The following is a 27,753-nucleotide window of genomic DNA, read 5'->3' as shown; positions in this document are numbered from 1 at the left end:
CAATTGTTCAGTGATGAAGAGAGCCATCTATACTCAGAGAGAGGACTATTGGAGGTGAATGTGGACCACAACATAGCATTTTCACTATTTCTGTTATTGTTTGCTTGCATTTTTGTTTTCCTTCTCAGGTTTTTTTTCTTTCTAGATCTGATTTTTCTTGTGCAGCAAGATAACTGTATAAATATGTACACATATACTGGATTTAGCATATATTTTAACATTTTTAACATGTATTGGACTACCTGCCATCTAGAGGAAGGAGGGGAAAATTTGGAACAGAAGGCTTTGCAAGGGTCAATGTTAGAAAAAACTACCCATGCATATGTTTTGTAAATAAAAAGCTATAATTATATATATGTATATATATGATTGTTTTGACTACTGCTCCCAAACTCAGCTTTAAATTTTGCAAAGCATTTTCCATAAAATCTAAGGTTTGGGATAGTGGAACGTATGTTGGATTAGTAATTAAGGATATGGGGAATTTGTCTCTGCTACTTCCTCTGTGGGTTTAAGCAAGTCATTTAATTTTACTGGGCTCAGACTCCTAAATAAAATCAGACTAGATGATCTCAATGTTTTTCAGCTCTAAATCTATTCTCTTTTTCCATCCTGCAAATAACTTGTTTTCTTAAGTGATTTGAACCCAAGACTTGATTCCAACTTGAGTGCTCTTTTCACTATATCATATTGTTTATCATGTTGTAAGTACTTTGAGAATATAGGGATTATATTCTATATAATTTTTTAACCTCTGCATCCTAGGAAAGTCTTAAAAAACTGCATCTTTATCTCATCTAAATTTTTTCCTTAACAAAAACTCAAGACCAGACTTTAGTCTGTTTCTCCTTTAACTCCTTTTCCTATTTCCTGATCTGCCCCCACATTTCCCCATCATACCAAACTTCCTTTATTCTTATCTTTCCAGAATATATATTCCTTTATTGCCTGTAAAGATTATAATGAATACCTGAGCTCCTTCTATTTTATACTAGTTCAGTAAGGTGAACCATTCATAAATTTGACTTTCTGTTTCTTGTCTTGGAACTATATCTGAGCCATTTTCCCTTCCTTTTAGCCTTCTCACATGTATACCACTAAACATGCTCTTTAAATTTAAAAACCCCCAAGTAATAATAATACCCCAGGTTTGTAATACTTTTGAATTCCCACATAATACCTTATTTAATCATCAAAATAATTTTATGAAGTAGGTAGGGGAAGTACTTCCATTTTTAGATGAGGAAATAAACAAGAAGTTGACCAGCTGCTAAGTAACACAGCTTTCTTCACAACTTTGTAACTTTGTGAATAATACAATAATATTTTTGCCATATTAAAAATGAAGAAATAATCCTAGAGAAGATAAATTACTTGTTTCACAGGTAAAAAATAATAGTGCAGAGTAAGAGTCAAATCCCATGACTCAAGATTAGTATTCTTTCCACATGCCATAGCACTTCCTCTTTAAAAAAAAGATTTCTAGTGACTTCTTATTTCTATATAGTCTTAGACTGCATTGTAGTCATTCATTATTAAAGAGCTCTTGGATCAAAACCCTTTACTAGTATATCTTAAATCATGAAATAACTACTTAAATTGACTAGCTTGTAATAAAATATAATGTGACAAATATGAATTGTGAAAATATTCATTTTATGAAAAGAATGATAATATTCATTTAAATAGCTGTCTTGCAATGTGTTGGCCAAGTGGAATGCATCTCTTTGTTTACATATATGTAGAACCATGTGATAAATGGGCAAAGAGAAATAGCAATAGTAACAATCAATTGAACTCTTCTACCAACTGGATTTCTAAAAAGAAACAAAAGATCAGTATTATTATTTTAATTCAAAATCATCCTATCAAAAGTGCTAATAACTGCTACTGTATAATACAACTGTGACAAGACATCCTGTATTAGTGGTCTTAAATCACAGACCAACGAGCATTAGCTTTCTCTGGGAAAGTAGGTACTTTTAAAAGTCCTCTCATTAGCATTTTCATCTATAGCAAGATTTCTTAAAATGTGATTCATAACTATATGGAGTCTCATAACTGAATATGGGAATTCCAGAATTATGATTTATTATCAGCAAATGTTTGATTTGTATACCTCTTATATACCTAAATACCTGAGGTCACATAAAAGTTTCTTAGTGAAAAGGAGTAACTAGTGGAAAAAGTTTAAGAAGCCTTGATCTTTAGTACTTGGTTTGCTAGTCCATCCTTAGTTTTAAATTAATGAGATGAAAACTTACTTTGTTGTGATGTGACAAAGACTCAGCCATACTATAATGATTCCAAGTCCAAACATCTCTCTAAGAGAAAAAGTGCAAAATTTTTATATCTTTTAGCTGGCAAAAGATGAAAAGCACATCAAATTCGTTACTCTATCCAATTTTCCTCTAATACTAATTTCTGTCTATATAAATTCCTAAGGATGGTTCTCATGTTAATGATGATCAGTCGTTTCATTTCATTCAGAACTTACAAAACCCAACATGAAACAAGTGATTTTTAATTTATTTGTGAAAAAAGAAACAAAAATAATGAACATAGGCAAAAAAGGTTAAATCAGTCATTCAGTATTATGAACCTAGTATATCAGAGGCACTATTAGCACCCAGTGCTAATGAACTGATTTTTGTTTTCTACATTAAAAAAAAAATTACATTCTTGATATGCAAGATTATACATTTTTAAAATTGCCTCTGTTGCATAGTGGCAACATGAACTTGGGCAATTCACTTAACTTCTTGACTCCCAGACAATTTTCTTTCTTTTTTTTTTTTCTCAGACTATTTTCTAAGACTGCATTGGTACTGAGGCAATTTGATGTTGAATTAGAGTCAGGAATACTAAATTCAAATCCCACCTTAAACAGTACCTGTATGAACTGGGGCAAGTCATTAAATTAATTTCTCAGTCTTAGTTTTCTCACCTGTATAGTGGGGATGACAATAGACCATACTCCATGGGACTTTTGTGAGAATGAAATGAGATAATCTATGCAAAGTATCTTGCAAACATTACAATTTTTTGTTAGCTATCATCATGATTATTTTTGATAAAGGATATTTTTCATTGGAAGTCCCCTAAACAGGTGAATTTATAGGCCTAGAAAAAGAAAGTATTGTAATAAGGTCATATCAAATCTCAAGAATTGCTTATTGCACATTTAATGTTAGAGATTGAGTTATTCGTCAGTAAGAAGGGAGTGTCCACTAGAGAAGAGAATTTGATTGCTAAAGAGCATATGCTCTTTTAGATGGAGTTAGTGTGAGTTATGATTGATGCATCTCTTAACTTTAACATAAGTAGAAAGTAGACTATTCAAAGCCAAATTTAGCAAGTATTGGAACAAGGCTTTAAAAAAGCTACAGGTCATCTCATCCTGTTGAGTTTCCTTTCATGACCCCAGATTTAATACTCTGCTCCCTGGTATCATTCAGAAATTTTATATACTATATAAAGAGTTTACTTTCAGTGAAGCAATAACTTTTTGGCTGGCCTAGGCTATACTGTACTGATCTGGAGGCAAAAATAGAAACTAGAGGGTCAAATTTAACTGTAAATTCTCTGAATTTTAATATATATATATATATATTTCCAGAACATTCTACATTCTGCTGCCAAAGTAATTTTCCTTTAGTGCAGATCTGACCATATGACTCTCTTACTCAACCACCTCCAACAGCGTCCTGTTGCACTCTGTTTAGCTTTTAAAACCACTTAGTATTTTAAAACCATTCATAATCTTCTCCCTCATAGTCACATTATTCCCTTTCCTACATTCTTTGACACAGCCAAATTCATTCATTCTATGCCTGGAATGCCCTTTGTTCTTAACTGTACCTCAGCATCTCTTTTCCTTTAAGATGGAACTCAACTATTTATTAGTTGAGGGAAGGTGAATTCAATGAATTAGTATAATAAGGACATTAGGCAATAGGAATGGCTGATGGGAGGAGACTACCAAGGGCATAGGGAATAGGTATAAGAACAAGGAAATTTCAATAGCATTAGGCCTTAAGTGTTTTTACTCATTTGACAATTAAACTTAGACAACATTTGAGACTAGCTTGACCTAGAAATAAAATAATGCTTTAAAAAAAGAACCACTGAAATAATATACACACACACCAAAATACTGTAATTTAGGACTTTGCATCAGAATCATTTTAAGGGTTTGCTGAACTCATGGGATTGCATATTAGTAGAATAGTAAGTTTTCTTCTTTGTCACTGAAGAGATTTGATTATAGTTCCATGATGTACAGTGTTTACTCTGGAAAAGCATTATGATATAGTTAAAAGACCTCTGGAGTTGGAGCCAGAACACCTGGATTTGAATTACCAGCTTTACCAGCTATTCAGTTTCATTACAGGGATACAACTTGTCACGCTTAATCCATGGGAATATTGTGGAAATCACATGTGATAATGTGAAAATACTTTTAAAATTTAAGATCTATACAAAGGTAAGACATTATATAATTGCATTGTTGGTACAGCTGTGACTTGGTCATTTTTCTGGGAAGAAATTTAGAACAATCCCCAAAAAATTACTAAATTAATTGTACCTATTGACTTAGCAATATTTAAACCCTATATCCCAAAGAGATAAAAGAATGTACAAAATATACAGAAATAATTTAAAGTAACTTTTTTATGGATAAAGAATTGAGATGTTTGATAATTGAAGAATATATGAATATAATATATATGAATATAGTGGAATACTATTGTGCTGTAAGATATGATAAAAGAATAGAGAGAAACTTGCAAAGACTTATATGAACTGATGTTATATGAAGTGAGTAGAATTAGAACAATGTAAACAGTAACATTGTAAAGACAACCCTTGAAAGACCAAAGAACTTTTATCAGTATAATTACCATCCATGATTTCTGAGGACTAGGTATGAAACATGTTCATAAACATAAACATGTTCAAACAGAGAGTTGATACACTGAATATATCAATATGGAAATTTCTTTGCCTGATTGCAATGTATTTATTTGTTTAGTGCATGGGGAGTAGATTTGTTTGTTTAATACATATGAAAGAGGAAGTAGGAAGAAGAGAAAATATATTTTTGTTCATTGAAAAAAAGTTGATTTAAAAACAAAAATAAAGTATTTTATTAAGCTATGAAAAAAATTTAAATTCTCTACCTATGTAAAACAAACCTAACAAAAACCATTGCTCACCTGCCTTCCTCCTCATGTAAGATATTCTTTTCTGAATGATGGAAGAGGTAGAAGCCCAAGTTAACAGCTCCCAAAGTACAAAGGAATAAGTGCAGCTTGGTAAGATTCTTCCAGATACAATTACCTAGAACAAACAATACTAAGGCATGACCACATGTTTTAGTGGAAGGTTTTCCATAAGGATAAAAGGGTATGGATTTTGTGTCAATTGCCTTATTTATTTAAGAACTTAGTAACAATATTAGTCTAATTCCAAGTATCGAAAGCAAATCCTTGGTTGGGTATATTGCATTCTGGCAATCCTTGTGCTATGGAAGAAGCATATTAGTCAATGAAAAGAGACTGCCAGCATGGAGAAGAAATGGCAAGATATTACTATTCTGTACCAGAAGGGAATATATCACTTCTATAAGTATTTATTATGAAAAATAAATAGAAGATAATCCCTATGTACAATATATTCGGGGAAATAAAATATACATATAAAACAGCTACAAAATAAAAGCAATAATAAAATGTGTGTTAAAGATTTATAAGCATTAGAAAGTATCACAATATGGATATACTTATTAGAGTTGAAGTAAAACTTGGAAAGAATTTATGAAGGATGGGATCTGAAGCTAGTTTTAGAAGGATGAATAAATCTAATGGTTTATTCCCTGCCTCAAATCTTTTACCACTCCAGTTCATTCTACACACTACATGTGTGACTTCTTTACTCAACTAACTCCAACAGTTTCCTAATGCCTCTTTTTAGCATTTAAAACCATTCACACAGAAATAGGAAACTGAGTGGATGCCCATCGATTGAAGAATGGCTGAATAAATTGTGGCATATGAATATTATAGAATATTATTGTTCTGTAAGAAATGACCAACAGGATGATTTCAGAGAGGCCTGGAGAGACTTACATGAACTGATGCTGAGTGAAATGAGCAGGACCAGGAGATTATATACTTCAGCAACAATACTATATGATGATCAGTTCTCATGGACATGGCCATCTTCAACAATGAGATGAACCAAATCAGATAGAGCAGTAATGAACTGAACCAGCTACACCCAGCGAAAGAACTCTGAGAGATGATTGTGAACCACTACATCCCAATCCCTCTATTTTTGTCTGCCTGTATTTTTTATTTCCTTCACAGGCTAATTGTACACTATTTCAAAGTCCGAGTCTTTTTGTACAGCAAAACAACTGTTTGGACATGTATACTTATATTGTATTTAATTTATATTTTAACATATTTAACATGTATTGGTCAACCTGCCATCTGGGGGAAGGGGTCAGAAGAAGGAGGGGAAAAATTGGAACAAAAGGTTTGGCAATTGCAAATGGTGTAAAATTATTCTTGTAATAAATAAAAAGCTATATTAAAAAAAAAAAAGAAACCATTCACAGTCTAGCTTCAATTTACCTTTTCTGACTCATCTTCACATTATTTTCTATACATTTTGAACCAGCCAAATTGGTCTTCTCACAGTTCCTCAGTCATGTCTGGAATGCCCTTTATTTTTAACTGTCTCAGGAAGTCTCTTTAAGATGGAGTTCAAGTACCATTTTCTTCATGAGGTTTTTCTGATCCTCTCAACTGCTACTGTCTTCCATAGAGTACCTTGTATTTAAATTTTGGTGTCTGTGTGTGTCTTTTACATGTTTATTACCTTTATTCTGTATATATACTTTGTTTTACCCATTAAAATACATATATGTCTTATATATGTTTATTAACTTTATGCTGTATAAGCAAAATAACGTTTTGGTCATGTATACTTATTGTGCATCTAATTTATATTTTAATGTACTTAACATCTACTGGTCATCCTGCCATCTGGGGGAGGGGGTGGGGGGTAAGAGGTGAAAAATTGGAACAAGAGGTTTGGCAATTGTTAATGCTGTAAAGTTACCCATACATATAACCTGTAAATAAAAGGCTATTAAATTAAAAAAAAAAAAACCTTTATGCTGTATATATACTTGTCTTTCCCATTAGAATGCAAACTCTTTTTGAAGAAATAATCCTTTCATTTTTTTATACTTGTTGTGTCCCTAGGACATAGCAGAATCACTCACACAGTTGGCACTTAATATAATAATAATGGCACAGTTAAGTAACTGATTGATACTCTCCTATATTTGAATTAGAAACAAACAGTAAGTATTTAGTATATTCAGCTTGGCTTGAGAGACATCTATGACTTTGACTTTAACACTTTTGACTTTTACACTTTTAGAGATTAATTGATGGGAGAACTAGAGTACAATCTCAGAATATGTGCTGACACCTTGTTATCCTACCACTAATACATGAAGTCATATCGTCTTTGAATATATTCTGGCCCATTTTTCTGAAATTTAGACAAATATTTATTCCAAATATTAGACTCGTTAACAAAGAAGTGAACTGGGCAAAATAAAATTCTACCTAAATGAAAATTTGTTGGACTTCTCCATGTTGTCTTTAATGTGGCCAATCTTCTCAACATTCTCTGGTCTCTAGGTTTTTGTAACACTGTTTTCTCCTGATTTCTGATTTTTCTTCCTGATTTCTCCTACCTATCCAACTATTCCTTAATAATTTTCTTTGCTGGATCTTTAAACGGATCATGTCTGTTAACCATGAGTATCACCCAAAGTTCCATCCTGAGTTGTCTTTTCCTCTCTACACTTGGTGATTACATTTCATGGTTTTAGCTATCACTTCTATGCAGCTATATGAAACAATAGAGAGCTAAGTCTGGAGTCAGGAAGACCTGAGTTCAAACCCAGCCTCTGACATATAATTGCTGTCTGTGTGCCCCTAGGCAAATCACTTAATTTCTGTTTGTCTGGATTTCCTCAGAGAGGAAATTGCCTCATGGAGAACAAGTTGAGGAGGGAAAGGAAGGTAGCAAAAGTGTTGCATATACACTTTGATTTAAATTCATAAAATAGAAAAAAGGAAATTCTGAAGTAAGTGCAAAGAAGCTAGATAGTTTCGAAAATAAAGTATGGAATTTATATGTTAAAAGGAGATTTAGGCTTCTGAGGGTAGAGCCAATATGAATGGAGTAAAAGAAGCACTACATCCCAATATTCCCTTCCAAACAACTTTAAAATAATACCTCAAATATAATTCTGGAGTGGTAGAGCCAACAAAAAGTTAGGGTAAGACTTTTCCAGCCCAAGACAAATTAGGAGATTGCAAGAAGAAATCTATCACACTGGAGCGTGCCCCATACCAAAATAATACCAACTGTGGACCTGAGAGGCAGCATTAACAGCAGCAACTTTTTAAGTTCCCAAGTCAGAGACAGTAAGGGGACAGTAAGGCAGCTGGTTAGAAAGAGATGGGATGCCTTATATTAACTTACATAGAGCTGTGGACCAGGTTATTCCATTGCTTAAACTCACTCCCAGGTGGCACTTCAGGGCAGAAGGATGCAATTTCTATCATAAGAGATCAAGGATCCTGGGGAACATTATAGCTTGCAGCTACAGGAAATCAAGAACTCTTGCTGGGTAAGGACCAGAGCATAGACCAGTAGTAGTAAGACCACACCTCTTTATCACACAATTCTGGAAGCACAAAGAACTTTAATATTGAAAAAAATGCTATCCACCTTCCCCCTCCCCCCCCCAAAAAAAACCCCAATGGAATCTGAATGCAGATTAAAGCATACTTTTTTGACATTATTCTTGGGTTTTTTCATTGGTTTCCTTTTTTTTCAAAATGGCTAACATGGATATGTTTTACTGACTGCACATGTATAAGTGATATAAAATTGCTTCTCGAGGAGGGATAAAGAGAAGTGAGAAAATATGAGATTCAATTTTTTAAAATATGTTAATATTTTTTAGATGATATAGTTAAGGGAAAAATTTTAAACACTTCAAACAGTTAAAATATGAGGCTGGAACAGAATCTATTATGTTTCAGGTGAAGTAAAAAAAAACCTTCAAAAAAGCAAAAACAGACCTAATTAAAAGAGATAAAACAGGAAAACTACATCTTGCTAAAATAAATGGCACCACAGACAACAAAGTAATAGCAATACTAAGCAAAAGACACCAAATGCCACAGCATTCAAAAATGAAAAGGGTAACTATACTGCCAATGAAGATAAAACTTATTAGGAGTTACTTTGTCCAGTTAGATATCAGTAAAATTGACAATATCAGTGAAATGAATATTTACAAAAACATATATATTGTCCAGATTAACAGAAGAGGAAATAAAATTTGTTATCTTAAAAAAAAAAATCACCAAGCTTAAATGTGCTCCCTAAGGAAAAATTCCTAGGCCCAGATGGACTTACAAGGGAATTCTATCTACCAAATAAGTTAAGGAACAATCCCAATGCTATCCCACGACCAGGTAAAATTTATACCAGTATGTATACTATTTCAACATTAGGAAAACTATAAGCATAATTAAGATATTAATAAATGCAGAAAAAACTTTTAAAAACAAAAATAGGTATGAAGGGACATTTTCTTAAAATGATAAATTTTATTTAAATCAAGGAGCAAGCATCTATAATGGGAAGGAACTAGAAGGCTTACCAGTATTATTAGGGTTGAAGCATTTGTCCATTATCACCATTATTATTCAATATTATATTAGAAATGCTAACTAAAGCAAAAAAGCAATTTATATTTCTCCTGTTTTTGTATGTATGAAAAGTATTTAGTAATTGTGTTCTTATAGTCCCTGAGTTTATCTTGGCAGGTGGACTCCCATGTAGGTTGTTTTATGTTGTTTGCCATTATGTTAAAGGGAATTTCTCTTCGATCTCTTCCTGCTGGGTTTTGTTTATAATACATAGTAATGCTGATGATTTATTTGGGTTTATTTTATATCCTGAAACTTTGCTAAAGTTGTTTCACTTAGTCTATTTGATTCTTTAGGGTTCTCTATGTATCCTCTCATATCATTTTCAAAAAATGAGTAGACTGAATCAATATAATAAAAATTAATTATAATTAGCAAAATTGATTTACTATTCAGTTTTATGCCATTTTATTAATCAGTTCTACACCAAGCTACTACAGATTTATTTTATAGAGCTAGATAAAATAACAAAATTCATCTGAAATAAAAAAGCTCAATAATATCAAAGGAATCAATGAAAAATAATGAAAGGCAGCCACGGACCAGTTTTCAAACTATATTACAAAAAAATCTCTGCTACCAGCTAAGAAATACAGGAGTGGGTCAATAGAATAAAGTACACAATGCACGTTAGTAGATGACTGTAGTAATTTAGTATTTGATTATATCCAAAGATCCACACTTTGGGGTAAGACATTTGACAAAAATTACTAGAAAAACTAGAAAGTCATTTAGCAGAAACTACGCATAAACAAAACATCTCACATTGTATACAAAATAGAATCAAAATGGGTTAATGATTTTGACATAAAGGGTAATATCATAAGTAAATTAAGGAAATGTGGGAAATATACCTGTCAGATCTATGGATAAGGGAAGAAAGAATTTATGATCAAATAAGAGACAGAGAGGATTATGAGAAGTAAAATGGGTGATTTTAATTGCATGAAATTAAAATGTTTTTGCACAAAACAAAACCAATGTGGCCAAAACAGAAGAAAAGCAATTAACTAGGGAAAAAAATCTACAGCAAGTATCTTTGACAAAAGCCTCATCTATCAAATATATAGGGAACTGAGCCAATTTTTTTTAAAAAGCTATTTCCAATTGATATTTGATAAATGGTCAGTGAATATTAACAAGCAGTTTTCATAATAAACAAAGCTATCTTTAGTCATAAGAAAAAATGGTCTAAATCACTCTTGCTTAGAAAAATGCAAATTAAAATAATTCTGAGGTAACACTTCACACATATGAGAGTAGCTAACATGTTAAAAAAAAAAAGGAATGTGATAAATGGTGGGAGAGATACAGAAAAATAGGGACATTATTACACTATTGGCAAAGTTGTAAACTGATCCAACAATTCCAGAGAATAATTTGGAACTCTGCTCAAAGGGCTACAAAATTGTATATCTTTTGACCCAGCAATAACACTACTAGATATGTATCCCAAAGAGATTTTTTAAAAAGGAAAATGATGTAAATATGCAAATATATTTATAACAGCTCTTTTTGTGATGGCAAAGAATTGAAAATTGAAGTGATGTCCATCAATTGGGGAATGGCTGAACAAATTGTGGTATAAAATAGTGATGTAATACTATTGTGCTATAAGAAATATAGCACAATATATAGTAGGATATAATTATAGTAGGATAATTTCACCTGAGAGTTATATAAATTGATACAAAGTAGACAGAATCAATTTTGTAACAGTGATCAGCTGTGAAAGATTTAGTTATTCTAGTCAAGACAATGATCCAAAACAATTCCAAAGGACCCATGGTGAAAAATGTTATCCACCTTCAGAGAGAGAACTGACAAATTGAGTACAGAATGAAGCAAACTTTTTTCACTTTATGCTGTCTATATGGAATTGATCCCTTTTTTTAATGTTCAAATTCATGTGGAGAAAGTCTCAGAACCTTAAATGACTTGCAAGTAAAACTTGAGTAAAATTACATAGGGAGGAGCAGGAAGGAAAATGGCATTTCATGGAATAGAAGATTTTGAGTATTCCTGATGAAAAAACTAGAAATGAGTAAAGGCTTTAAAATGTATACACAAAAGTCAAGAATAACATAAAGGGGTAAATACATGAGCAATTGGAAGGGACTATACAATAATCAAATGTTTAAATTTTAATGGGGGGAGACAAAAAAAAAAGGAAAAAAGAATGGATATGGTAAGGAAGGGGATAGAATTTATTGTCACATAATTAGATATGTACAAATGAATCTGCTCTTCATTTTCTTCTGATGCAGGCAAAAGATGATTGGATTAATGCCCTAAGGTTATGTTGCAGACATTCTTGAAACTGAAAGGGGAGACAGGAACAGAGAGAGGGAAGTAGTGATTAGGAGTTAGAACATATTGACAGAGTCATCAGTCATAAGCAAAACAAAATCCAACTTCAGGAGGTAAATCATAAAAGGAGAATGAAAAAAACAAAGAAAAGAAAAAGAAAAGCTAAGAATCTGTGATCAGAGGAAGAGTAGAGAAGCAGGGAATAAGAAGCAAATAGTGTATAAATCACTAATGTTTAGCTCTCCATCAACTTTTTCATAAACCAAGGAGCTGGAGTCAGAGAGGAAAAAGTATAAAAGGATAGGATAAAAGTAAAAAACATAATGAACTATCAAGAATGTGAATGGAATGAACTCATAAAATAAGAGGATGATAGCCAAATAATTAGAATTCAACAACAAAACAGAGTTGTTTCCAAGAAGCACATTTGAAACAGAAAATATTTGGACAAAATTTTCAAAGGGATTACAGCAAAACTTATGTATGTGTATATGTGTGTATGTGTATGTGTGTGTGTGTGTGTGTGTGTATTTTCTAAATTCAGAAAGAAGAGCAAGGAGAAAGGGTTGGGGGAGAAGATAAGGAGAAACTCTTGGAGGGGTGGATAGGTTAAGGAATTGTTAGGGTGAGAAGAATAGTGAGGAAAAATAGAAAAGAGAAAAATACACAAGTAATTATAATTTACTACATGAATAAGATGAATTTACCCATCTTATGGGTAAATTTTTAAAATTTTAATTATATTTGATTTTTTTATTTGTATTTAAAATATATTTTATTTAGTTATAAATAATTTGATTTAATTTAAATTTTAATTCAACAATATGTTATTTTCAGGAATTGCTATAACAATAAGAGATACATACAAAGATAAAGGTCAGGAGCAGAATCTATTAAGTAAAAAAATCATGGAGGGTAATCATGCTCTCAAACAAAGTTAAAGTTATTTTAAGTTTAATCAAAAGAGAAAAATAGAGAAACTATATTATGTCAGCAAAACTTTCAATATTGTTTTAGACCATTTAAAATAACTAGATAGCATAAAATACTTAGGCGTATACCTGCCTAAAAAGACACAAAAACTATTTGAACATAAATAGAAAATACTGTTTATACAAATAAAATCAGATCTAAAATAACTGAAATAGTTAATATTTATTGTTCATGGGAAGGTAAAGTTAATGTGATTTTTTTAAAAAGGTAAATTTTACCTAACTAATCTATTTATTTAATCCCATCCCAATTAGATTACAAAATAAATGACCTTACTGAGTCAATAATAACAAAATTCATTTGAAAGAACAAAAAGTTAAGAACTTCAATGAAACCAGGGGAAAAAGATATAAAAGAAACAGATTCAATAGTTTCAAACTTTGAATTATAAGGTGAGAACATTTTTGAAGTATAAAATGGATAATTTTGATTAAATTAAAATTTTCTTGCATAAATAAAACCTGTGCAACAAAGAATAGAAGGAATGTAGAAAATTGGGGGAAAACTTTCACAATCTCTCAAATGAAATGTGATTGGGTTGGAATATTCCTGTAGTGTAGAAAATGATGAGCTGGTTGATTTAGGAAAAAACATGGAAAGATGTGAACTTATGAATAAAGATGTTCTCTACTTTCAGAGAAACAGGTGACAAGTAGAAATAAACATGGTACAATCTTATATATGTGTGTAGGAGTATATATGCATATATACATGCATTTTATAGATATCCTTGTATATTTATACATATGTGTATGTATGTATATATATATACATATATATATAGCTATCTATATATATCTGTGCTTAACTGTAGCCTCCTTTAGGGCTGGATCAGGATGGGGAGAAGAGAAAAAAAATAAAGTAATAACTACACAGCAGAGAACAAAAGAAAAACAACAAGAAAGCAAAGAAAAGCTGGGTAGCTTTGAAAATGTGTATTTATTATATATTTTCTTGAAATGGAAATCTATTGTTTTATATTCAATTCTCTCTTATGTTCTTCTGTCATGTATAATGACATTTTCCCCTTTATTTTGTATTTGTTTAAAATAAATATAAAAATTTAATTTAAAAAGGTAAGCTAACTACATTATTCTTAAGGGACAATATACAATATCAATATTTAATTATTTATATAACTTGTGTTAATATATTGTACTTTATAATTTATCATAATGTAGTAATTTAATATTATATATAACATGATATATAATGATGTATACTGAATAGTATACCATCTAGGTACTTAAAGGAAAAATTAATTGATTTACTGAAAGAATTAGCAAAACTAAAACATTTGTAAACATCAATGTGTAGCCCTCTGAGACCTAAACAAAACTAACAAAAAGTAATAAAGAAGTTGAAGACTAAAATAAGACAGAACGTGAAACATCTTACAGGAAAAATAACAGATCTGAAGAACAGATCAAGAAGAGAAAATATAAGAACTGGACTACCTGAATCATGCAAGAAATAATCCAAGATAATTGTCCTGAAATGATAGAACATGAAGGGAAAGTAGAAATAGAAAAAATCCATTGATCACTACATCACTGATCACCACCTCAAAGAGATCCTTTGTGGAAAATATATAGGAATATTATTGCCAAATTTGAAAACCCCCAGATTAAAGAAAAAAATTTGCAAAAAAAAAGAAAAAAACAATTCAAATATCCTGGAGCTAAAATTAGAATTGTACAGGACTTATCAGCCCTAGAATCATCCATACCGAGATTCAAAAGAACCAAGCCTAAAGCCAAAATATCATATCCAGCAAAATTATCCATAATAGTAAATGAGAAAAAAATGAACATTCAATGAACTTGCAGATTTTCAGAACTTTCAACCAAACTGAAACTTAATAGAAAATTTAACATATAAGAGTCAAAATCAAAGTTCAACTTCAAGTAACTTCATGGGGCAAATTGTATATGTTTTTTATATGAAAGATATATCATATGTTTAAGATTAACATCAGTAATAGGGTAAGTCAAAAAAAAGATTGAAGCAGAGTTTAAGGTAAAAATAGTGATGAGGTACAGAAGAAGAATAAACACAGAAATGTTAGAAGGGAGAGGAGAGCCAGTAGTTCTGAAATCCTATTCACATCAGGAATAGGAAACAATACATATATACCACAAAGGGCATGGCACCCTCCAAAATCTAAAAAGAAATAAGGGGGTAGGATGGATGAGGGGGAAGCAAAGGGTAGGGGAAGAAGACAAGGGAGGGATCCATGAATGGGGGGAGATTAAATAATAGCAAGGCAAGTTAAGGAGCAGAATTAAAGCAAAAAGTTAGCAGGGATAGGAAATATATGTGTCTGAAAGTATAGGGGGAGGGGTATATATATGTGTATATGTACATATTTATAAATATCTATCTATCTATTTATCTATCTATAAATATATCTTTGCTTAACATAGCCTGCTTAGTTAGGATAGGTGAGGAGGATGAAAAGGAATAAAAGAATAAAGTAAAAAATGTCTGCAGCAGAAAACAAAAGAACCTGCAAGAAAGTAAAGAAAGAATGGAACTCGTGAATATAATTTTTTTTTTTACTATTATATATCCTTGTTTGAACTGGTAATTTACTGTTTATATATTTTGAATCCTTTCTGATGTTCTGTTGGACACAGACAATATTCTATTTTGTTTCATTTTATTTTCTTTTGTTTTCCTTTTTCAATAAAAAATAAGTTTTAAAAGGAAAAAATAACAATAACAAAACTAATAAACTAATTTTTTTTAAAGAAAATAGTGTATTTGTATTTGGGAGTGCTGTCTGGAAGGGGGAGGGTATGGGATACTGGAGAAAACTATGGGGATATAAAAAGTAAAAGATATTAATAAAAACTTTTTTAAGGCAAAAAAATTTTTTAAAGAAATTTTTAAAAATTAAAAACCTCAAAGAAATAAATATTACACAGAAAGGAACATAATGAAAGCCAGAAGGAAATGCAGATAAGTTCCCAAGCATTCACGCACACTTACTATATCTTAGGCAGTGTGCCAAACACTAAATTAGCAAAACAACTTTAAAATTTACATGTCCAATTTATTATGTTTAAAAGATATTCAGCTTATTTGTTTACCTAACAGGTATTACAGGTTTGAGATCAACATCTTGTTTTTCTATTCTACTTTGCATATGGAAAAATATGAAAAGAAAACTCAACTAAAGAAATAGTGTGCATTTGACTTGATAATCCTATTGGGATTACGCAATTCAGGATTAGGTTGATAAACCATATACACTGACTCTGAAAGTGCCATCAATGAATATGTGGGAAATATCCAGTTACCATCTCAAAAAATAAAGGATATCGTTTTTCACGTATTTAACCTAAACCCTTTTGGCATCAATTTAAAATTATATCTCTCAAAATTACAATAAACAAGTTTGCTATATGGACTATAAAATCCTTTTTTCATACCTTAAAACAACTTCTTTCATTAAGTTTTACAGAATAACTTCTGACTCTAGTCTATTATTTATAAGCAATTAGCTATTCATGCCCTTTATGATTTCATTGGCTTTGATAATATGCTCTCTTAATATCCTCTTCTTAGACTAAGGAAATAAAAGATATCAATTTTCGGGATCAATATGGAATCAAACCAGAACAACCAACTACGGATGAAACACTTTTTAAAGATACTAGAATATCTCCAAATATCATTTAGTTTGTGATCCTTTCAATAAAATTCTTGGCAGGCTGAGCCCCATTAAATAAATGTCTAATTTGCTTGAGAGAAGCATTTGATGAGCACTCTCAAGGACATGGATTACTGGAGGAAATTTCTATAATAATATACAAACCTATCAAAAATGATTTCTAAGAATTTAGCACATATAATAATCTTTAATATCCCTAATTGTTATGGGCCAGAACTCTGAACCTGAAACAAAGGATTCTTACAAGGTACTAAGTGGTACTGATGAGACAATGGTTATCTAGTTTAGCATAGGTCAGTATGATTGAGTTAATTTTACAACAAATAATGGTTTCCTAGTGATATAACGATTGATTTATACTCAGTGTAGAGCATATAAGTTAGGAGCCTCAGCTGGATTCATTCAGAGCCAGAGAAGACAAAGGACTGGGGGCAGGAACTCTCAAGCTCTCAGAACCAAGGAGAGAAATTCAATTTGATCTTCAGTCAGGCTCCTGGTGGCTCTCCTGAGGGATGGAGAGCCAGATTCATTTCCATCTTCATCAGCACTGTGGTGGCAGGCCTATCCTCCTTAGTTTCTCCACTGAAACCAAGACTTCAGAAGGCCTTTAAGAAAACTAACCAGGCCCCAGGAAAGGAGACAAGATTTTGAAAGAGATAATAAAGGATCTGGACTTTAAAACCTGGCTACTCTTGTGGTGATTACTGAACTGAAACGAAGGCTGCTCCCAGAGAACCCCTAAAAAATGGAACAAAGAACATTACACCTAATGGTATATCAGTTTTGAAAAAAGGACCTGCAGGAGAAATTGAAAGAAAAATGATAATGGAGAATCAGAAATTTTGAAGGTTTTAGAATTGTAAGGACTAGAGAATGAATCTGGGAAGATGAAATTTGAGAGCATTTGAGAAGTTGGAAAAAAGGAAAGGCTAGAACTGGAAAATGAGAACAAGAAGAACTCAAGAATGAAGAAGCAGAGAGAAAGAAATTTGTAAGACAAAGTACAATAAACACAGCTTGATGCTCATTTTTCCAATGAAGATAATAAAAGTGCTTTAGCTCAATTCAAAAATTAATTTCATACCTGTGATCAGAGGATTAAATCCAACAAGTAGAGTAAGGATAGCAGGTATCATATATACAACCTGTTAGCAAAACAGAATATCAAGTATCACATGATTGCAGAATTATTTAGCAGAGGGAATAGACCCAAAGTGCAAATCATTCAGAGGACATAGGAAGTAAATAAGAAATTTCATTGTCCTAATTATATCACTGTCCATAATTAAGTCTGGGTTACTATTCTGAACTTCTACATCATAGGGTCAAGAATAGAGTGTAAAAGGAAGTTAGAAGTCATTTAGTCTAAATCCTTCATTTTGTAGTCAAGGAAATTTGAGAGTCTGATTAAGTTCAGGATTTTTATCCATGATCACAAGGTAGTATAGCAGAATCTGGTCCTTTGATGACTTCAAATCCAGTGTTCTTTCCCTAGTACCTTATTACCTCTTATAAATAACCCTTACGATCTAGTTTTTCAAGACTAATTGATCAATGGAATAGATTAGGTTCACATATACAAAATAGTCAATAACTATAACAATCGAGTATTTGACAAACTCAAAGACCCCAGCTTTGGGGATAAGAATTCACTGTTTTGACAAAAACTGCTGGGAAAATTGGAAATTGGTATGGTAGAAACTAGGCATTGACCCATACTTAACACTATACACCAAGATAAGGTCAAAATGGGTTCATGATCTAGGTATAAAGAATTGAGATTATAAATAAATTAAAAGAACATAGGATAGTTTACCTCTCAGACCTATGGAGAAGGAAGGAATTTGTGAGCAAACAAGAACTAGAGATCATTATTGATAACAAAATAGAAAATTTTGATTATATCAAGTTAAAAGTTTTTATACAAACAAAACTAATACAGACAAGATTAGAAGGGAAGCAATAAACTGGGAAAACATTTTTACACTCAAAGGTTCTGATAAAGACCTCATTTCCAAAATATATAGAGAATTGATTCTAATTTATAAGAAATCAAATCATTCTCCAATTGATTAATGATCAAAGGATATGAGCAGACAATTTTCAGATGAATAAACTGAAATGATTTCTAGTCATATGAAAAGATGCTCCAAATAATTATTGATCAGAGAAATGCAAATTAAGACAACTCTGAGATACCACTACATACCTTTCAGATTGGCTAAGATGTCAGGAAAAGGTAATGACAAATGTTGAAGGGGACATGGGAAAACTGGGACTTTGATACATTGTTGGTGGAATTGTGAACAAATCCAACCATTCTGGAGAGCAATTTGGAATTATGCTCAAAAAGTTATCAAACTGTGCATACCCTTTGATCCAGCAGGGTTTCTACTGGGCTTATATCCCAAAGAGATCTTAAAAAAGGGAAAGGGACGCGTATGGGTAAAAATGTTTGTGGCAGCCCTTTTTGTAGTGACTAGAAATGGGAAATTGAATGGGTGTCCATCAATTGGAGAATGGTTGAATAAATTGTGGTATATGAATGTTATGGAATAGTATTGTTCTGTAAGAAATGACCAGCAGGATGATTTCAGAGAAGCCTGGAGAGACTTACATGAACTGATGCTAAGTGAAATAAGCAGAACCAGATCATTATATACTTCAACAACAATGCTATATGATGATCAATTCTGATGGACGTGGCTTTCTTCAACAACGAGATGATCCAAATCAGTTCCAATTGTTCAGTAATGAAGAGAACCAGCTACACCCAGTGAAAGAACTATGGGAAATGAGTGTGGACCACAACATAGCATTTCCACTCCTTCTGTTATTGTCTGCTTGCATTTTTGTTTTCCTTCTCAGGTTATTTTTACCTTCTTTCTAAATCTGATTTTTCTTGTACAGCAAGATGTGTATAAATATGTATACACATGTTGTATTTAACATATACTTTCACACATTTAACATGCATTGGACTACCTGCCATTTAGGGGAGGGTGTGGGGGGAAGGAGGGGAAAAATTGGAACAGAAGGTTTTGCAAGGGTCAATGTTGAAAAATTACCATACATATGTTTTGTAAATAAAAAGCAATAATAATAATAATAATAAAGCTCTAGCTTTTCAGTTTGAAACTACTAAGTGCTGTTAAAAGGACCACCACAAATGTAGTTTGTCCTCAATAGATTTAGGCTTACAAAGTCATCATGCAGCATAGTTGATAATTTTAAGAAATTTCTAACAGCAAGACTTATAGCAATACAAATATGTAGGCTAGACAGGTAGATGCTAGAAAGTTTTACTGTTAATAACTGTTGTTTTATGAAATCTTGACTTTCTACTTTAAGATATTTCTTTCTCTTAATCATTGTATTTTATTTTATTCTTTAAGGCAATCAGGGTTAAGTGACTTAGAGTTACACACTAAGTATCTGAGACTGGATTTGAACTTGGGTCCTACATTGATTTCAGGGCCAATTCTCTATCCACCATTCCACCTTGCTGCCCCTAGTCACAGTATTTTAGAGATATGAGTACCTTAGAAATTATCCACAGGTTTTATTTACCCAGCTCATGGTAGCCTAGACTTATTGAAGTCAATCTAGATGCTTATTAAAATCAAACATGAAAAGTCTTGTTAGCTCTTGAACTGTCAATCTAATCTTTATGTTAACTTGGAAAATGCTTTCAGATTCAGATTCAGACAGGATTCTAAATCCTATCTTCTGACTCCATCTTATGTTTTATTTCTCTGACAGCTATAGCAAAAGAAGAATGAGGATAGAAAATGCAAGCAGTATGATTTCCGCCACAATGATCTTTTGACTAGAAAAGTTATTTTGGCAATTGTACTCCTAAGTCACTATAGTCCTTTCAGGTCTGATTCCCCTTTGAACAATGCCTGATTACCAGTGAATAAGTATTCTTTATTAAAACAGACTTTCAAAAACATTTCTAAAACATTTAGGAAGGAAAAAAATGTTTGGCTCCTTTATGAAAGAACAAATTCCTAACAAGTCTAAATATAACTAAACAAAAGTTCTGAAGTGTTAACATCACTGGGCTAGGAGCCAATAAGCCTTGGTTCTAGATTCCGTTGGGCAACTACCTTTGATCTTGGGCAAGGTACACCTTTGGTCTACAGTTTCTTCATAAGTTTCTTCAAAGGAGAGAATGGTTTTTAAAGTTCCTTCACTTCTGCCAATACTTTGAATGCTATTAAAACAACAAAATTTTAAAATTTTTATAATGATTGCTTCATAGCAATTGTCATTTTGAAAACAGGTTATTAGGTCTTCCCTTAAATCTTAAAAACTGTGCATTTATTCATCTTGAATAAAAACTAAACTTCAGGGCACAGATTTTTAAATTTACTTTTCCTTGTCCTGCAAACTTGTCCCATAGTACCTGGAAAGCAATGACGACCACTGTGAGCATCCAATAAATACAGCAAAATCAATTTGTAATGTTGATATTAGGTTAATTAGGGGAGCTGTTTCATTGGGTGTACTAGAGTTTCAGGGATTTGATTTGCCTCTATATTCTGAAGAATCAACAAGCACTGATATGCCAGACTGTGTGCTAAGCTATGGGGATATTAATATAGGCCAAAATATAGAATCCTTTTCTTCAAGAAACTTGAAGATGATACATAAAAAGAGGCTAAAAATTAAAGGGGAATGGAGTAGGGGGGCAGGGAAGTACCTGAGGGGAAGCTTAGTTAGGGAGGAATTTATCAATCAGAGGAAGGGGCTGCAGAGGCAGAGGAGTTACATTTCCTCTAAGAAAACCAATTTTTGGATATTCCTCAAACATCCTACCCCTTAAGATCAGTCAAGGTCACAGTTACCTATTAAGATTTCTCCACTGCCTCAACCTGGGTGGGAAAAAGGGATGGACTAGGAGGCACCAAGAAGGAAGACTAGAGAGAGAGGGTATAAGGAGCCAGTGGTTGGAGAGAACAGTGATATCTTTGGCATAATTAACTCACTGGCTCTCAGAGAATGACATTGACAGAGACCACCAGGCCACTACAGAAAGAAAAGGATAATAATACAATTTATTATGTCATGCATTAAAATAAGATATTATAAGCAATATATGAAAAAAATTCTATTTTAGTCAGTAAATTGAATTAAATTTGACAATATAAAATACATAGGAACTGATCAGGATAAAATTAGAGCATTGGCTACTATTGCTTTCACAATTCAAAACAAGATAAAACTGGGGATTGTTTCATTGGAAAGGCAAAACAATCATGCTGGTCAGTCTAAACAGAACTGAATAAGATCTAGATATATAAATTCCTGATACTGTAGTATAATAATATACTGCATATAATAATAACTACTCAATATTGTATAATACTTTATGATTTAAACATTTTAACAATCGTATGAGGTAACAATATGCCCACTTTACAAATTCAACATTTAATAAGCTCCAACTATGGCATATACTTACTATATGACTCTTAGACAAGTCATTCAACTTGCTCAAGCAACACTGTAAAATTGTAAGTACCAAGACTTTTCCCAGTAAATGTGAGAAAATTGAGGCTTATAGAAAAGAAACTGCCAATGGCTACATATCTTTTGTTAGAAATAAGAATCCAAACCTAGTTCTTGAAGTTCATTTATTCACTATGCAGTCAAAGGAAAGACTTCATAATCTCTCTTTCTCATGCACTTCAAATTACAGTCTTTAAATGAAATGAGTATGTTAATCTACTTTGATTTTATTTTGTAATTACCCTTTATAGACTTACTACAAGCACAACCCTGGTTCTAACCCTATTCCTTAGTATAGTCCTTCATTGGACAAGTCTTACAAAATTCTCTAGATGGTTCCTGCAGATCTGGAGGCTAAAATGAATGCAATACAAACAGTTGCTCATTGGAAATTTAGAAATCTCTTAGCATTCCTAAAAAAAAAAAAAAAAAAAAAAAAAAAAAAATCTGCTATTTCTGCCAGTTCAACAAAGATAATGAATGAAAGTAAAAGAGATCTTCAAGTCTCCATATTTTTGTATTTTGGAAGACCTGTGCTTTCAAAGATGTGGTATTCAGCGAATTTTGTAACCTTCCCAATAAATTAAGTACTAACTCCTTCCCCAGCGTATGAAAGTTTTCAGAAAATTCTGAATTTATATACAAGAAGATATATGCCTGGCTTGGAATTTTTTTTTAAATTTTTCCTCCTTTTGGCAGATAGGTTTATAAAGATTTTGATATGCAAGTAAATTCAGAGGATTTACAGAACCGTATAGACTAGGCTATATAATGTGCTAAACCACATGTAATTCATGCTTACCATCCACAGTTCTGCATCTGGGTCATTTATCTGTAACAACAAAACAGTCACTGAAAATTAGATAAGGGAGGAGATTGTCAAATCACCTTCTATACCAAATTTAGTCCAAATAAGTTATTTTATTAAAGGAAGTTCTCATTCCAGTTAAAACCAAAGGATGACTTTGAGTTGTGCCTAAGAAACCCCAAGGCTATATTTATTTCCCTTATAAAGAATCTGCTTATGATGAAGATCTTTGCTAAATTCTTTTCAGGACTAAGCCCACTCTGAGGTTACACAATCTCCTTCCCTCTAATGGAGTCTTTCTCCTTATTCTGGCTAATTATATATGCTCTTCCAACTCTATTTCGTATTTACCATTCCTGATGTCTATTGTATCTCTTCATTTTGTCTGCAAACCTCTTCTCCTAAATAAATCTATCTTTTGCCAAAGAGAATGGCGATTTTGAATTTGTCACATCCATCCTGATCACATCATTTAAGGATCATCTATCCAATTCAACCTCTCTCTTCACAGATGAGGAAACTAACTAGGGGTTGTCTTACTCTTTCACTCCTAGCACAAAATAGGCATTAAATAATTACTTGTTGATTGAAGCGCAGGTCACGGATAGGAAATATCAGTGCCAGAATTTTAACGGAGACATTCTAATTCTCAAACCAGTTCTTCCTACATACAGCCTTTATCAGTGAGGTTTGTAGACATTAAACAAGCATTTAGGTCCTATTGTGTTTCCAGCAAGTTCTTGTTTGGTGTTCACAGAAAATATGGCACAGTTACATGAATTAAAAATCAATTAATTGCAATCAGCAAACAAATGCCAGACGAATCTGTCTGGGTTTCTCTTACTCAACAAAGTTACTCAGTTACTGATCCCAAACAGCCTGCAGATCACATGATCATTGATTTTAAAATGAAAAGGACCTTCAAGGACTAAATGACCTCATTTTAAAACTGGGAAGCCCCAGACAGGTTAAATTACCCCCCAAAGGTGACAGTGTCAGGTACGTCCATGACTAGTGAGATGCTGAGGTAAAATCCTTAATATGGAATAAAGACCCGCATCTGAGCCCCAATCTTGCTACTTATTCTGATTCAATTTCCCACAGATAAAACAATGGAGCTGGAGTAGAAATTCATTCATTAGAGAGATTTCTTCTTAATAATAATAAACGGCATCTATATAGTGCTTTAAAATTTGCAAAGCATTTTGCAACCATCCCGTTTAATCTTGAAGCACTGTACAAACATCTTCGCAACAATCACCAAAGGCAGGTGCTATTATTATCTCCCTTTTACAGAAGAGGAACTGAAACACAGACTCCGAGCGACTTGCCCCGGGGCTTCTGGACCTCCCCTATCCACCTTGTCTCCCCTGCAGTACCCGCTCCCCAACCACGCATAGCGAGCGTGCGAAGAAAGCTCAGCACTGCCCGCAATTCGTTTCAGAATCCCCTTCTCACTTTGTGGCGAACCCCTCCCCCATTCCATCTTCCTTCTAGTCTCCCCCTTTCCTATTCCCCTTCACTTCCGCTCTGTCCCCCAACCACAAAGGGACGCTCGGCTGGCTGAAGCCGGAAGCTACGGCTGCGTCCGGAGCTCAGTCTGTGGGGGCTGGGCCTGAGCTGACCTGCACGTAGGCCGCCAGCGCAAAGAAGGCGGCCATGACGAAGTTGCTGCCCCTCCATAAGGTCTCAGCCGGGGACCTCGCCAGCGCCATCCCGCCCCGGCTCCGTAGCGCGGGTGGGGGTCGGGGAGGGAGCGAGGTTCCGGTCACGCCCATGTACGCCTCCTCCCGCCCCTTAGCGCTGCCCTTCCCTGGCCAGGGTGAAAGGGGCAGCGCCTGGCGCGGCGTTACGGAACTGCAGCCCGTCTAGCTCTTCCGGTCCGCGGCTCCGTTATCTTACGTGGTATCAGCAGAGAGGCCCAGAGACCTGCGGGACCGAGTGATGCTGATGATGGCAAACCAAGACCAGAACACGGCGACTTTCTTCAATAATGCCTTTCTTAAAGGCCTGGAGGGACTTACACGAGCTGAGGCTGAGTGAAACAAGCAGCACCAGGAGATCATTATATACTTCAACAACAATACTATATGATGACCAGTTCTGATGGACCAGGCCATCCTCAGCAACGAGATCAACCAAATCATTTCTAATGGAGCAGTAATGAACTGAACCAGCTATACCCAGAGAAAGAACTCTGGGAGATGACTAAAAACCATTACATTGAATTCCCAATCCCTATATTTAGGCCCACCTGCATTTTTTATTTCCTTCACAAGCTAATTGTACAATATTTCAAAGTCTGATTCTTTTTGTACAGCAAAATAACGTTTTGGTCATGTATACTTTTTGTGTATCTAATTTATATTTTAATGTACTTAACATCTAATGGTCATCCTGCCATCTAGGGGAGGGGGGGGGGTAAGAGGTGAAGAAATTGGAACAAGAGGTTTGGCAATTGTTAATGCTGTAAAGTTACCCATGTATATATCCTGTAAATAAAAGGCTATTAAATTAAAAAACAAAAAACAAAAAACAAAACAAAAAAAAAATGTCTTTCTTAAATAGCAACAAAAAGCATACACCACATTTATGCTTAGTTCTCATGGAGAAACACCGAACAATAAGTCAAACCCCAATGAGTAGTTCCTAGCAGCTCACCCTGACATTTAACAATCAGCTTTTGTAAACCAGTAGAGGAAGCTGGTTCTAGCAATTAGATTGCCGTAGCCCACACTCTGATGAAGCTTTTTGATAACCTGACTATTAAACAAGTTAGAATCTGCAAATTTGGTCTCTTCAACAGTTATTAATATCCCATTTTCAGCTGGAGAAGCTGGCTGAGATTTCCCTAAAAGTACCTCTCTGACCCGTATTTTCCATAAAACTCAGAGCTGAACTTTTTTTACTAGGCCACTCAGCTTCCTAGAGCAAGTCAAAAGTATTAAAAAGTACGGTCCGTATATGGATGATAACTTTTAAAATATTTTTTGTGTCTCTAGGAACTCCAGAACTTTGGGGAAACTCTAGAAATGACTAAAAGAGGGTAACTTTCAGTGACATATTAGATATTCAAGACATTGGTCTTTCTCAGGGCACAGAATAGGTTTTTAAAAATAAATTATAGATATATATGTATTTGCTATTTTCTGATGTTCTATATAGATCAGGGCTTTTTAAACTTTTTTCCACTTAAGACTCCTTTCGCTGGAGAAATTTTTGCACAACTCTGGGTATATAGATATATAAAATAGGTATAAAAATCAAACATTTACTGATAATAAATCATAATTTCATGACTCTCAAATTCAGTTCTGTGAACCCCACATGACATGGTGACCTACAGTTTAAGACACTTTGCCATAAACATCTTAAACTCAACTTATACAAAACTGAATTTATAACTAAAAATCAATTGAAACAATTCTGCAAAAAATGTACAATAAAGCCACAGAAAACCTTGACATATTTTATCAACAAAATCCAGCACAAAGGCAAATTCCATAAGTACAGAATATTAATATATTATTATGTTATATATTATAATATATTTTATTAATAAAATATTAATATATATTTAGTCTGCCTACCAAGACACAAACAGCAACTTTATTAACAGATCTAAATATAGATCTAAATAATTGGAAACATCTGAGTTGCTCATAGGTAGGCTGTACCTTTTATTTCCATAAAAATATCAAAATTAATCTGCTTATTATTATTATTATTATTAATTGCCATTCCAATTATACTGCCAAAGGATTACTTTAAGGAGCTAGGGAGGAAAAATGATCTGGATGAATCAAAGGTCAAGAATTTCACAGGAAATAATGGGGGAGAAATGGTAAAGAAAGCAACTTAGCAATATCAGACTTCAGACTATTAAAAGCAGTAGCAGTAATCCTCAAAATGATTCAATACTGTTTAAGAAATAGGCCAATCATTGGAATAGATTAGATATACAATATACAGAAGTACATGAGCATGATAGCCTATTACTTGATAATCCTAAAGATCTAAGATACTAGGTAGAGATCTTAATATTTGACAAAAATTGCTATGAAAACTGGAAAGCATTATGGCAGAAAATTAGCTATAAATCAACATCTCATGCCATATATCAAGATATGCCCCAAATGGTTTCTAAGATTCTACCTTTCATTCAACAGATAGGCAAAACTGACAAAAATGAAGGAAAATGGCAAATGGTGGAGGGACTGTGAGAAAGCAGGTACATTAATACCCTATTGGTAGAGTAGTGAATTGGTCCAATAATTCTGCAAAGCAATTGAATTTTGGCCAAAAAAGTAAAATATTATATACATTATATTATATACAAATATTATATATATTTACTAGGCCTGTGCTCCAAAGAGCTCTGAAAAAGAGAAAAATATCTATATATTAAAAAATATAGCAGTTCTTTTTGTAGTTGTAAAGAACTGGAAATTAAGGGGGTGCCTATTAACTAGGAAATGACTAAAGAAATTGTTATACTAACAGAATATTATTGTGTCATGAGGAATTGTGAAAAAAGAGATATGTCCAAAGAAATCTGGGAAGATCTGTATGAACTGATATAAAGTGAAATGAATAGAACTCAGGGAACAATTTATACAATAATATTT

General features: G+C 33.1%; 1 protein-coding gene across 1 annotated transcript; it reads right to left on the bottom strand.

The window, feature by feature from the left end:
* Positions 1-613: 613 nt before the first annotated feature.
* TMEM220 (transmembrane protein 220) lies at positions 614-25,017 on the bottom strand. The gene is made up of 6 exons (XM_003770640.4): positions 24,751-25,017; positions 23,120-23,149; positions 17,885-17,945; positions 5,220-5,343; positions 2,265-2,324; positions 614-1,817 (listed from the first exon to the last, which is right to left on the bottom strand). Exons 1-6 carry the CDS (start codon positions 24,901-24,903, stop codon positions 1,682-1,684), a joined length of 564 nt encoding a protein of 187 aa, XP_003770688.2. The 5' UTR covers positions 24,904-25,017; the 3' UTR covers positions 614-1,681.
* Between the last annotated feature and the right edge of the window lie 2,736 nt (positions 25,018-27,753).

This window comes from Sarcophilus harrisii, chromosome 4 (genome assembly GCF_902635505.1).
Source record: "Sarcophilus harrisii chromosome 4, mSarHar1.11, whole genome shotgun sequence".
Taxonomy (NCBI): domain Eukaryota; kingdom Metazoa; phylum Chordata; class Mammalia; order Dasyuromorphia; family Dasyuridae; genus Sarcophilus; species Sarcophilus harrisii.
The sequence above is the reverse complement of the archived record's forward strand: the minus strand, read 5'-3'. Positions and strand labels throughout refer to the sequence as shown.